The 12864-nt window shown below is 43.9% G+C and overlaps 1 protein-coding gene across 2 annotated transcripts in view; it reads right to left on the reverse strand.

Moving 5' to 3' along the window:
* The window catches only part of LOC136845183 (uncharacterized), an 85808-nt gene that overhangs the window by 23255 nt on the left and 49689 nt on the right, over nucleotides 1–12864 (reverse strand). For both annotated transcript variants that reach the window (XM_067115184.1, XM_067115194.1), the window contains exon 5: nucleotides 11370–11413. In XM_067115184.1, coding sequence (XP_066971285.1) covers nucleotides 11370–11413 — 44 coding nt within the window. The remainder of the gene's footprint in view (nucleotides 1–11369; nucleotides 11414–12864) is intronic.

Consider the following 12864-nt stretch of genomic DNA (forward strand, 5'->3'; position numbering starts at 1 on the left):
ACACTGGGAATGTTTACAGGCGGAGGCCTGTGATTGTATTTCAATCTCACCCTTTCTCATGCGACTCCATTTCATGGAGCTCGCACGGGGAAGTAAGTAACTCGGCAGCTTTAAGCTTTTCTCTGGTATATTTAGCAATAGCTTTACCTAGAAATCAGTGCTGAAAGGTTATTTCACCGGGTGACACAGGTCGGAAAAACCCAGAAAATAGCTTTTCAAGAATTAAATATTTTGTAAAGTTGCCGCTCAACAGGTTCTCTATGATGAACATCCCGTTTTCTGTGGTGCCTTCACAGCTGACCTGAGGTCATACATACACAATCTTATTATCATTAGTGTGATTTGTATACTCATTACCTGTTCATTTGCCCTTGTACCAAGTATATGTGTCAGAGTATTTCTGTGTCCAACCAGCTATTGTTAATCATCATGTTTTCTACATGCCTGTCTATTTTGTGTAGAGAAATAATAGTTTGACCTCAGGTCACTAGTAATTTTTGTACTGGCGGTCTCTGCGTGTACGCCAATGTCTACCGCGCGCTTTATAAGCAGGTTGCTTTATCAATAAACCAGTACTTGTCTTCCTGATCTTTCTTTTGCACCTCTACAGTGTGACCCCCAAGTGGTTCCCGGAGCCGCGGACCCAAAGCGGTGACTTAGTCTTGGCGATGAACCAACCGCCCCTAACGGACTAACTACAGCGCTCTAATAAAAGCGTTTGGCGTATCGACCCTTGTCGGCAAATCACCAGCGTCATTAGCAGACCCACACAGCACTCCCAGCATGTATTGACGATGTTTCCCTCACCTCCAAGTGCGAGAGTGCAGAATGAGCATGAATGCAGACATTCCCAACCACGTACAAATTACGAACTTCTGGAGGCAGATGTCCTCGCTCCTTCCCCCTCTCAGACCCTCCTCCATGCGAGAACCAGCGTGCTCCTCCGCCAGTGTCACTCCCCGCATGATGCCTCCTGACAGACCAACCAGGGCAGCCCTCCAGCATAAAGCTGCATCACTCACCCATCCAGAGCCAGCGTCCTGTCTACAGGGTGAGGGGGCAATTCAGGAGTGGCAGGCCTGACCGACTTCAAAGGTGTTGAAGGAGGACATCGCTATCAACGCCCTACTGGGAGATGTACAGGAAAGTCACCCCGTGGTGATGTCAGCGACGAGCCCTGCCACCTTCCAGGAATTAAAGGCCGCTCTCATGAGACCTGCTCTCTGCCAGTCTCCAGAGGGCGCTGCACCTCTCGACCTGCGCCATCAGCCCCGAGCAGCGAAGACACAAACCTCTTGGAAATGTGGTATGCCCTCCCAGGACCTCCTCCTCCTCCCCGAGACTGACAGCAGCGGCAGACACAAAGAGATGAGCCTGCTGAGATCCTCCTCGGCAGCTGCTCCCGGGGTAAATGGGCAGATCAGGCCATTCACCCTGCCAGTCGGGACCTGAGTAAGGGTGGCGCGGCTGGCAATGAGACTCCATGAGGGTGGCAAGCGGTGATCCCACTACACACCCCATCAACTGCCTCGGAGGACCTGCGGAGTGCACCAACGTCATCGCCGGGGCGGCCACCCTCATCACCAGAAGGAAAGGCGGGGGCTTTGCTACTACCACCAGAGGTTTGTAAAGATGCCTGGGTGTGAAACCCCTGCCTTTTAGCCCATCCAAAAAATGGGGGGCGGCGGCCTCTCCTGAGCCGCCAGCAGGCAGCATCAAAACACCCAGGAGCCCCGCGCAAGCCTTCTATGTCCGCGACACTATCTCCGGCAGGATGATGCTGATCGACACTGGGGCCATGCGGTCAGTGTTCCCGCCTTCCAGAGAGGACTGCAGGCGCCCGCCGGTCCCGGCTGCCTCACTGACGGCCGCCAACGGGTCCCCCCATCCTCTCCTATGGCACCAGGGTCCTGTCGGTCTCCATCCTGGGCTGGAGATACAAGTCGAACTTCATCGTCACAGACGTTAGGGCTCCACTCCTGGGTGCGGACTTCCTCGCCCAATTCGGACTGGTAGTCAACGTCGGCTGCAAGCGCCTGCTGGACACCGAGTCCTGCCAGTCCTTGGCCCTGTTGCCAGGCCCCAAGGTGCCCACAATCTGTTCTGTCGCTCCCAACCAATGCCTCCCTCCTGAGAGGAATTCGAGGTATTCAAACCGAGCTTCGTCAGGTGCGGGACCCGCAAACCACGGGATATATCATCACATCAAAACACGGGCGCCCCACAAGCATGCGCAAAGTTCGGGCTTCCCCAGCATGGGAGGCCAAGAGGCAGCTTCACCAAGATGGAACACTGAGCCATGGGCCTTCCCTTCACTTTATTCTTTTTCATTTTAGTTTTGTGATTTTACAAATTATTTTGTCTTAATGATTGACATTAATCTAGATTTTTGCTTGTTTTGATTTATTTGAACTGCAGGTTATTTCCATCAAATTCTAAGAAGTTGTGTGTGTAATGTGTGGAGCTAAAATTATTATTCATTGATCTTTATGATTCTCTTTTTATTATTATTATAAAAATAAAATAAATGAAATGCACAGTAATGTGATGTCATGGAATTCATAACACTGTATAATTACAATTGTAACCATATAATTTGACCACAACTACTGAGTTTAGTTTTTGTTTTTACATGAATTATTGATAACATATCGTCGGGAGGTAAGGTACTCAAATGGCAGTGCACAAATAGCAGAGAAACTAATTAAAAAAAGAAAAATTGTGAGTCCTGTGAGACGCAGAACTTTGAAGGGGGAATGGTGAACTGATTAGGCTATATAGAAATTCATGTGTGACATAACAGAAAATCTGCTAGTTGTTTGTACGTCTTTGTGATCAGAGAGTAACGAACAAATAGATAATGCTGAATCATCAACTTCATACGATCGTTGGGGTTTGGTGTGGGTAATTCAAGTGAGTGCCATACATCGAAGACCCTTATTTGTTCCTTTCGATTATAGGAGACCAATCAGCTGAGGTCTATGACCTAAGCGAGTTCAGTTTGAAAAGTTAAACATCAGTAGGGATTTAGTTTAGCAGTCGACGGGCTAACAAGTGCGTCTGATAGACAGTGGTGGCTCATGTCGCCTCAGAGTACCTTCCGACTATAATTGCATAATTAGGTAGCATAATATTAGCAACAGTGCCATGTGTAACTATTAAGGAAAATACGTGTTAATCGTATCTTACGCGTTTTATTTGTACGGGTGGAACCTTTACATGACCGAGACATGACAGTATATAGGCTATACTGTATGTATATATATTATGTGTGTATGTGTATATATGTACACAAATATGTATACACACACATACATATATATATATATATACATATACACATATATACAGTGTATATATATATATATATATATATATATATATATATATATATATATATATATATATAGAAATCATCAACACACAATCACGTGTGGAACAGAAATAAATTTCTGACTCACGTCGGGATCGAACAGGTCTCTCAGGTGGAAGCAGGCGTTACCCACTGGGCCATACAAGTCTAAAGAAGTTGGAACCTGAGAGCAACTGCCCAGGAATTACCTGGGCAAGCTAACTGCTTGCATACCAGCGGTTTTCCCCAACTTCCCGACTCAGCAATGACCCAATAGACAACATTTCATTCGAATTATCCCTTCGAGTGAATAAGATGAGAATCATCAACACACAATCACGTGTGGAACCAAATAAATTTCTGACTCACGTCGGGGATGAACCCAGGTCTCAGGTGGAAGCAAGAGGCGTTACCCACTGGGCCATACAAGTCTAAAAGAAGTTGGAACCTGAGAGCAACTGCACAAAGAATTACTGGGCAAGCTAACTGCTTGCATACCAAGCAAGTTTTCCCAACTGACTCAGCAATGACCCAATAGACAACATTTCATTCGAATTATCCTTCTGAGTGAATAAGATGAAATCATCAATAACAATCACGTGTGGAACGAAATAAATTTCTGACTCCGTCGGGGATCGAACCAGGTCTCTCAGGTGGAAAGCAAGGCGTTACCACTGGGCCATACAAGTCTAAAGTTGGAACCCTGAAACAACTGCAGGATTATTACCTGGAGCAAGCTAACTGCTTGCATATAGCCAATTTTCCCCCAACTTCCCGACTCAGCAATGACCCAGTAGACAACATTTCATTCGAATTATCCCTTCTGAGTGAATAAGATAAATCATCAACACACAATCACGTGTGGAACGAAATAAATTTCTGACTCACGTGGGGATCGAACCAGGTCTCTCAGGTGGAAAGCAAGGCGTTCACCCACTGGGCCATACAAGTCTAAAAAGGATTTGGAACCTGAGAGCAACTGCACCCAGGAATTACCTGGGCAAGCTAACTGCTTGCATGCAAAGTTTTCCCCAACTTCCGACTCAGCATGATGGCCAATAGACAACATTTCATTTTGAATTATCCCCTTCTGGTGAATAAGATAAAATCAGCAACACACAATCACGTGTGGAACAGAAACAAATTTCTGACTCAGTCGGGATCGAACCCAGGTCTCTCAGGTGGAAAGCAAGGGCGTTACCCACAGGGCCATACAAGTCTAAAAGAAGTTGGAACCTGAGAGCAACTGCAACTGATTGTGTGTTGATGATTTCTATCTTATTCACTCAGAAGATAATTCAATGAAATGTTGTCTATTGGGTCATTGCTGAGTCGAAGTTGAGAAAATCACTGTATGCAAACAATATTGCCCAGGTAATTTCCTAGGTGCAGTTGCTCTCCAGGTTCCAACTTCTTTTAGACTTGTATGGCCCAGTGGGTAACGCCCTGCTTTCCACCTGAGAGACCTGGGTTCGACCCCGACGTGAGTCAGAAATTTATTTCTGTTCCACACTGCGTGATTGTGTGTTGATGATTTCTATCTTATTCACTCAGAAGGGATAATTCAATGAAATGTTGTCTATTGGGTCATTGCTGAGTCGGAAGTTGAGGAAAACTCGCTGGTATGCAAGCAGTTACTTGCCCAGGTAATTCCTTGGGTGCAGTTGCTCTCAGGTTTCCAACTTCTTTTTAGACTTGTATGGCCCAGTGGGCGCTTTCCCTTGCTTTCCACCTGAGAGACCTGGTTCGATCCCGGCGATTAGTCGAAATTTATTTCTGTTCCACACGTGATTGTGTGTTGATGATTTCTATCTTATTCACTCAGAAGGATAATTCAGAATGAAATGTTGTCTATTGGTCATTGCACAGGTCGGAAGTTGGGGAAATCTAGGCTGGTATGCAAGCAGTTAGCTTGCCCAGGTAATTCCTTGGGTGCAGTTATCTCAGGTTCCAACTTCTTTTAGACTTGTATGGCTCCAGTGGGTAACGCCCTTGCTTTCACCTGAGAGACCTGGGTTCGATCCCGACGTGAGTCAGAAATTTATTTCTGTTCACACGTGATTGTGTGTTGATGATTTCTATCTTATTCACAAGAAGGGATAATTCTAATGAAATGTTGTCTATTGGGTCATTGCTGAGTCAGGGAAGTTGGGGAACTCGCTGGTATGCAAGCAGTTAGCTTGCCCAGGTAATTCCTTGGGTGCAGTTGCTCTCAGGTTCCAACTTCTTTTAGACTTGTATGGCCCAGTGGGTAACGCCCTTGCTTTCCACCTGAGAGACCTGGGTTGATCCCGACGTGAGTCAGAAATTTATTTCTGTTCCACACGTGATTTGTGTTGATGATTTCTATCTTATTCACTCAGAAGGGATAATTCGATTGAAATGTTGTCTACTGGGTCATTGCTGAGTCGGGAAGTTGGGGAAACTGCTTGGTATGCCGAGCAGTTAGCTTGCCCAGGTAATTCCTTGGGTGCAGTTGCTCTCAGGTTCCAACTTCTTTTTAGACTTGTATGGCCCAGTGGGTAACGCCCTGCTTTCCACCTGAGAGACCTGGGTTCGATCCGACGTGAGTGAGAAATTTATTTCTGTTCCACACGTGATTGTGTGTTGATGATTTCTATCTTATTCACTCAGAAGGGATAATTCGAATGAAATGTTGTCTACTGGTCATTGCAAGAGTCGGGAAGTTGGGGAAAACTCGCTGGTATGCGAAAGCGGTTGAAAGCTTGCCCAGGTAATTCCTTGGGTGCAGTTGCTCTCAGGTTCCAACTTCTTTTTAGACTTGTATGGCCCAGTGGTAACGCCCTTGCTTTCCACCTGAGAGACCTGGGTTCGATCCCGACGTGAGTCAGAAATTTATTTCTGTTCCACACGTGATTGTGTGTTGATGATTTCTGTCTTATTCACTCAGAAGGGATAATTGAATGAAATGTTGTCTATTGGGTCATTGCTGAGTCGGAAGTTGGGGAAAACTCGCTGGTATGCAAGCAGTTAGCTTGCCCAGGTAATTCTTGGGGTGCAGTTGCTCAGGTTCCAACTTCTTTTAGACTTGTATGGCCCAGTGGGTAACGCCCTTGCTTTCCACCTGAGACCTGGGTTCGATCCGACAGTGAGTCAGAAATTTATTTCTGTTCCACACGTGATTGTGTGTTGATGATTTCTATCTTATTCACTCAGAGGGATAATTCAATGAAATGTTGTCTATTGGGTCATTGCTGAGTCGGGGAAGTTGGGGAAAACTCGCTGGTATGCAAGCAGTTAGCTTGCTCCAGGTAATTCTTGGGTGCAGTTTGCTCTCAGGTTCCAACTTCTTTTAGACTTGTATGGCCCAGTGGTAACGCCCTGCTTTCCACCTGGGAGACCTGGGTTAGGTCGGCGTGAGTCAGAAATTTATTTCTGTTCCACACGTGATTGTGTGTTGATGATTTCTATCTTATTCACTCAGAAGGGATAATTCAATGAAATGTTGTCTACTGGGTCATTGCTGAGTCGGGGAGTTGGGGAAAACTCGGCTGGTATGCAAGCAGTTAGCTTGCCCAGGTAATTCCTTTGGGTGCAGTTGCTCTCAGGTTCCAACTTCTTTTAGACTTGTATGGCCCAGGTAACGCCTTGCTTTCACCTGAGAGACCTGGGTTCGATCCTGACGTGAGTCAGAAATTTATTTCTGTTCCACACGTGATTGTGTGTTGATGATTTCTATCTTATTCACTCAGAAGGATAATTGAATGAAATGTTGTCTATTGGGTCATTGCTGAGTCAGGAAGTTGGGGAAAACTCGCTGGTATGCAAGCAGTTAGTTTGCCCAGGTAATTCCTTGGGTGCAGTTGCTCTCAGGTTCCAACTTCTTTTAGACTTGTATGGCCCAGTGGGTAACGCCTTGCTTTCCACCTGAGACCTGGGTTCGATCCCGACGTGAGTCAGAAATTTATTTCTGTTCCACACGTGATTGTGTGTTGATGATTTCTATCTTATTCACTCAGAAGGGATAATTCGAATGAAATGTTGTCTATTAGGTCATTGCTGAGTCGGGAAGTTGGGAAAACGGCTGGTATGCAAGCAGTTAGCTTGCCCAGAGTAATTCCTTGGGTGCAGTTGCTCAGGTTCCAACTTCTTTTAGACTTGTATGGCCCAGTGGTAACGCCCTTGCTTTCCACCTGAGAGACCTGGGTTAGATCGACGTGAGTCAGAAATTTATTTCTATTTCACACATGATTGTGTGTTGATGATTTCTATCTTATTCACTCAGAAGGGATAATTCGAATGAAATGTTGTCTATTGGGTCATTGCTGGTCGGGAAGTTGGGGAAAACTCGCTGGTATGCAAGCAGTTAGCTTGCCCAGGTAATTCCTTGGTGCAGTTGCTCTCAGGTTCCAACTTCTTTTAGACTTGTATGGCCCAGTAACGCCCTGCTTTCCACCTGAGAGACCTGGGTTCGATCGGCGTGAGTCAGAAATTTATTTCTGTTCCACACGTGATTGTGTGTTGATGATTTCTATCTTATTCACTCCAGAAGGGATAATTCGATTGAAATGTTGTCTATTGGGTCATTGCTGAGTCGGGAAGTTGGGGAAAACTCTGCTGGTATGCGAGCAGTTAGCTTGCCCAGTAATTCCTTGGGTGCAGTTGCTCTCAGGTTCCAACTTCTTTTAGACTTGTATGGCCCAGTGGTAACGCCTTGCTCCACCTGAGAGACCTGGGTTCGATCCCACGTGAGTAAATTTATTTCTGTTCCACACGTGATTGTGTGTTGATGATTTCTATCTTATTCACTCAGAAGGGATAATCTCGAATGAAATGTTGTCTATTGGGTCATTGCTGAGTCGGGAAGTTGGGAAACTTCGCTGGTATGCAAGCAGTTAGCTTGCCCAGGTAATTCATGGTGCAGTTGCTCAGGTTCCAACTTCTTTAGAATTGTATGGCCTGTGCGGGTAACGTGCCCTGCTTTCCACCTGAGAGACCTGGGCTCGACCACGTGAGTCAGAAATTTATTTCTGTTCCAATGGATTGTGTGTTGATGATTTCTATCTTATTCAATTGTGAAGGGATAATTCGAATGAAATAAGTTGTCTATTGGGTCATTGCTGAGTCGGGAAGTTGTGAAAACTCGCTGGTATGCAAGTTGTTAGCTTGCCCAGGTAATTCTCGGGTGCAGTTGCTCAGGTTCCAACTTCTTTAGACTTGTATGGCTCAGTGGGTAACGCCCCTTGCTTTCCAATTGAGAGACCTGTCCGATCCCACGCGGAGTCAGAAATTTATTTCGTTCCACACGTGATTGTGTGTTGATGATTTCTATCTTATTCACCAGAAGGATAATTCGAAATGAAATGTTGTCTATTGGGTCACATGAGTCGTGGGAAGTTGGGGAAAAACTCGCATGTAAGCAGTTAGCTTGCCCAGGTAATTCCTGGGTGCAGTTGCTCAGGTTCCAACTTTAGACTTGTATGGCTCAGTGGGTAACGCCCTTTGCTTTCCACCTGAGAGACCTGGGTTCGATCTCCGACGAGAGTCAGAAATTTATTTCTGTTCCACACGTGATTTGTGTTGATGATTTCTATCTTGTATTCACTCAGAAGGGATAATTCGAATGAAATGTTGTCATTGGGTCATTGCTGAGTCGGGAAGTTGGGGAAACTGGTATGCAAGCAAAAATAGCTTGCCCAGGTAATTCCTTTGGGTGCAGTTGTCCAGTGTTCCAACTTTTAGACTTGTATGGCCCAGTGGGTAACGCCTTGCTTTCCACCTGAGGAGAGACCTGGTTCGATCTCGACGTGATTGGAAATTTATTTCTGTTCCACACGTGATTGTGTGTTGATGATTTATCTTATTCACCAGAAGTGGATAATTCGAATGAAATGTTGTCTATTGGGTCATTGTTGAGTCGGGTTGGGGAAAACTCACAGGTATGCAAGCAGTTATTGCTCCAGGTAATTCCTTTGCAGTTGCTCTGTGTTCCAACTTTTTAGACTTGTATGGCTCCAGTGGTAACGCCCTTGCTTTCCACCTGAGAGACCTGGGTTCGATCCCGACGGAGTCAGAAATTTATTTCTGTTCCACACGTGATTGTGTGTTGATGATTTCTATCTTATTCACTCAGAAGGATAACGAATGAAATGTTGTCTATTGGGTCATTGCTGAGTCGGGAAGTTGGGGAAAATCTCGCTGGTATGCAAGCAGCTTGCCCAGGTAATTCCTTGCAGTTGTTTCAGGTTCCAACTTCTTAGACTTGTATGGCCCAGTCGGTAACGCCTTTGCTTTCCACCTGAGAGACCTGGGTTCGATCCCGACGTGAGTCAGAAATTTATTTCTGTTCCACACGTGATTGTGTGTTGATGATTTCTATCTTATTCACTCAGAAGAAGGATAATTCGAATGAAATGTTGTCTATTGGGTCATTGCTGAGTCGGGAAGTTGGGGAAAACTTCGCTGGTATGCAAGCAGTTAGCTTGCCCAGGTAATTCCCTTTGCAGTTGCCCAGGTTCCAACTTTAGACTTGTATGGCCCAGTGGGTAACGTGCCTTGCTTTCCCACCTGAGACCTGGTTGATCCTGACGTGAGTCAGAAATTTATTTCTGTTCCACACGTGATTGTGTGTTGATGATTCTATCTTATTCATTGGTGAAGCGATAATTCGAATGAAATGTTGTCTACTGGGTCATTGCTGAGTCGGGAAGTTGAAAACTGGTATGCAAGCAGTTACTTGCCCAGGTAATTCCTGCAGTTGCTCTCAGGTTCCAACTTCTTTAGACTTGTATGGCCCAGTGGGTAACGCCTGTTTTCCACCTGAGAGACCTGGTCTGGATCCTCGACGTGAGTCAGAAATTTATTTCCTGTTCCACACGTGATTGTGTGTTGATGATTTATCTTATTCACTCAGAAGGGGATAATTCGAATGAAATGTTGTCTATTGGTCATTGCTGAGTCGGAAGTTGGGGAAACTGCTTGGTATGCAAGCAGTTAGTTTGCCCAGGTAATTCCTCTTGCGCAGTTGCTCTCAGGTTCCAACTTCTTTTAGACTTGCATGGCCCAGTGGGTAACGCCCTGCTTTCCACCTTTTTGAGAGACCTGGGTTCCGATCCCGACGTGAGTCAGAAATTTATATATATATATATATATATATATAGGTATATATACATACACACATCCCCATGTTTCTCCCCACTGTATCAGATCAAATCAATTTTTATGTCATCTGGCATTATAAGTTATCTGTTAGGAACCCACAACTTTACAACTACAACTATCACCTTTCCTCATAAATGTCCACATCACTCCATCCCAATCCATCAAATATTAAAACAGCCGTGTTGTGACTACAGTCTTCTATGGCGTAAGTTTATTCGAGAGATCAGATTTCACAAAGTAACATTTGATCATGTGATGAGAAAGAAATAAGAGAAGTTAGTCAAATTGAAGATACAGTATGGTGTAAATGAAGATCTGGACCACATGAACATTTCAAGCAGGAAGTACAGTAAACAAGAGAAGAGATTTGAAGAACTCTTTAAGTCTAACTCAGTAAATGGAAAATTCAACTTAAAAATGGCAATGATGATGATGATCAAGTTGTGCCCTGTTTTTGCTCATTTTCGTAAACCTGAATGATGAATGTGAGGGCTTTGGATTGACCTTAGTTACTTTGGCCCCTAATGACCTGGGTAAAAAACAAACATTTTGTAATGTTTAAAAGTGTTTCAAATCCTTTGAAATCCCATGCTGCAATGAAGGTCATAGATTTTCCTGTTTCACATTTAAGCACATTTCCAGCCCCAATGCACACCTGGAGTGCGCTGCATCCTGTTATTGATCATTACTTGCCATGGCTATTGTAGCTGTATTTACAACGGTATCTACAACTGATATGCTGTGAGTCTGATAGGATGCACAGATCTAAAATCTTAACCTTCAAAAGGCCATAACTTTATGTGAGCTATACTCTAAAATATTCCTAGAACTAAAGAACATAATATTTCCTGACAGTCCATAACCATTAAGGAAAAGTGTCCAATTAATTACTCACAGTTGTAACCGTGGAAGATGAAGTCGTCGACTCCACCCAATCACCTGGAAAGTACCAACAACCATGACAACCCAATGAAATACTGTACACAAGTTCTAAATTACTTCCAACAACAACAATAAATATGATAGTTTTTGCTTTTCTCCCTGTATTTAAATCAAATTTATCTTCAAGGGTGTAACTTTTTATAATGATTTAAGAACCATTTCTGAAGCCTTGCAAAGTAGATTTGTACTACAAGAAATAGCTCTGATATTCAGTGAGTCATAAAAACATTGATTCATAGAGATATGAGACACATTGTGAAATTCAATAAAGAGAACAAAGTGCAGAAATCCCAGCTGGTCTCTCAATTACCAATATGAATGGTATACTGTAAATGGTAATAAATGAATGTACAAAATTTTGGGCCATAAGGCTCTGCAATTGGGCTGGGGAGGCCACTCATCACCATCAAGGCAATGCAGACATGAATGTATTATAAAATACTGCCACTATTATTATTCACACAAATGGAGCATATTAATGAATAATACTGTACAGTAATTAAAAATAAATTATTTAAATGCAAGTTCTTTGTAGCAACCTTTCAGCCCCAGCTACCTTTTATTTTAATTTTTTCTCTTCTGTTTCTTACTGCTCAGCTGTCCCATTTCTTTATCTTTACCTTTCTAAAATTTTAATCTCTCTCGTGTAACATGCCCTTCAGGCAAGTCTCAAACCATTTACAGTAATAACTAACTTTTGTGGGTACTGTACTAGTGTTAACTAAAGTAATTAATGTCAAACAGGTATACTAGAAGCTTACACGACTAAAATAATGATTTTTATGATAAAAATTATATTTTTATAATAAAATAAAGTTTGTTCATACTTACCTGGCAGATATATATATATATATAGCTGTATTCTCCGAAGGACTGACAGAAATTCAAAAACTTACGGCACACGCAGTGGGGCCAGGTGGTTAGTACTCATTCCCGCCGCTGGGAGGCGGGTATCAGGAACCATTCCCATTTTCTATTCAGATTTTCTATAGCTACCGTCTCCTGGGGGAGGAGGGTGGGTACTATGATTATAAATATCTGCCAGGTGGGTATGAACAAACTTTATTTTATTATAAAATATCATTTGTTCATGAGACTTACCTGACAGATATATATATTGAATCACCATTGGAGTGGGAAGAGACAGAATAGGGGATTTAGGAAACAAACATATGTAGGCTTATCGACGCCTTGTTCCTTATCTGTTAGCATCGCTGACTTCTGATTACTGTCACCTGTCTGCTTCTGCTTTACTAGAGTTCCAGCGAGGTAGCGACCTATAAAGCCAGTGAATTCCTAGATGATCTGTCAACGGGGGCGAGACCACAATGTGACTAGACCATATGACTACTTCTATGAGGGCAAACGGCATAAAAAGAAACAACCACCTGACAAGCCTAGCTACGTCATGAAGTCACAACATATTAAGGACTGGGACGACCACCGTG

This window comes from Macrobrachium rosenbergii, chromosome 2 (genome assembly GCF_040412425.1).
Source record: "Macrobrachium rosenbergii isolate ZJJX-2024 chromosome 2, ASM4041242v1, whole genome shotgun sequence".
NCBI classification, from domain to species: domain Eukaryota; kingdom Metazoa; phylum Arthropoda; class Malacostraca; order Decapoda; family Palaemonidae; genus Macrobrachium; species Macrobrachium rosenbergii.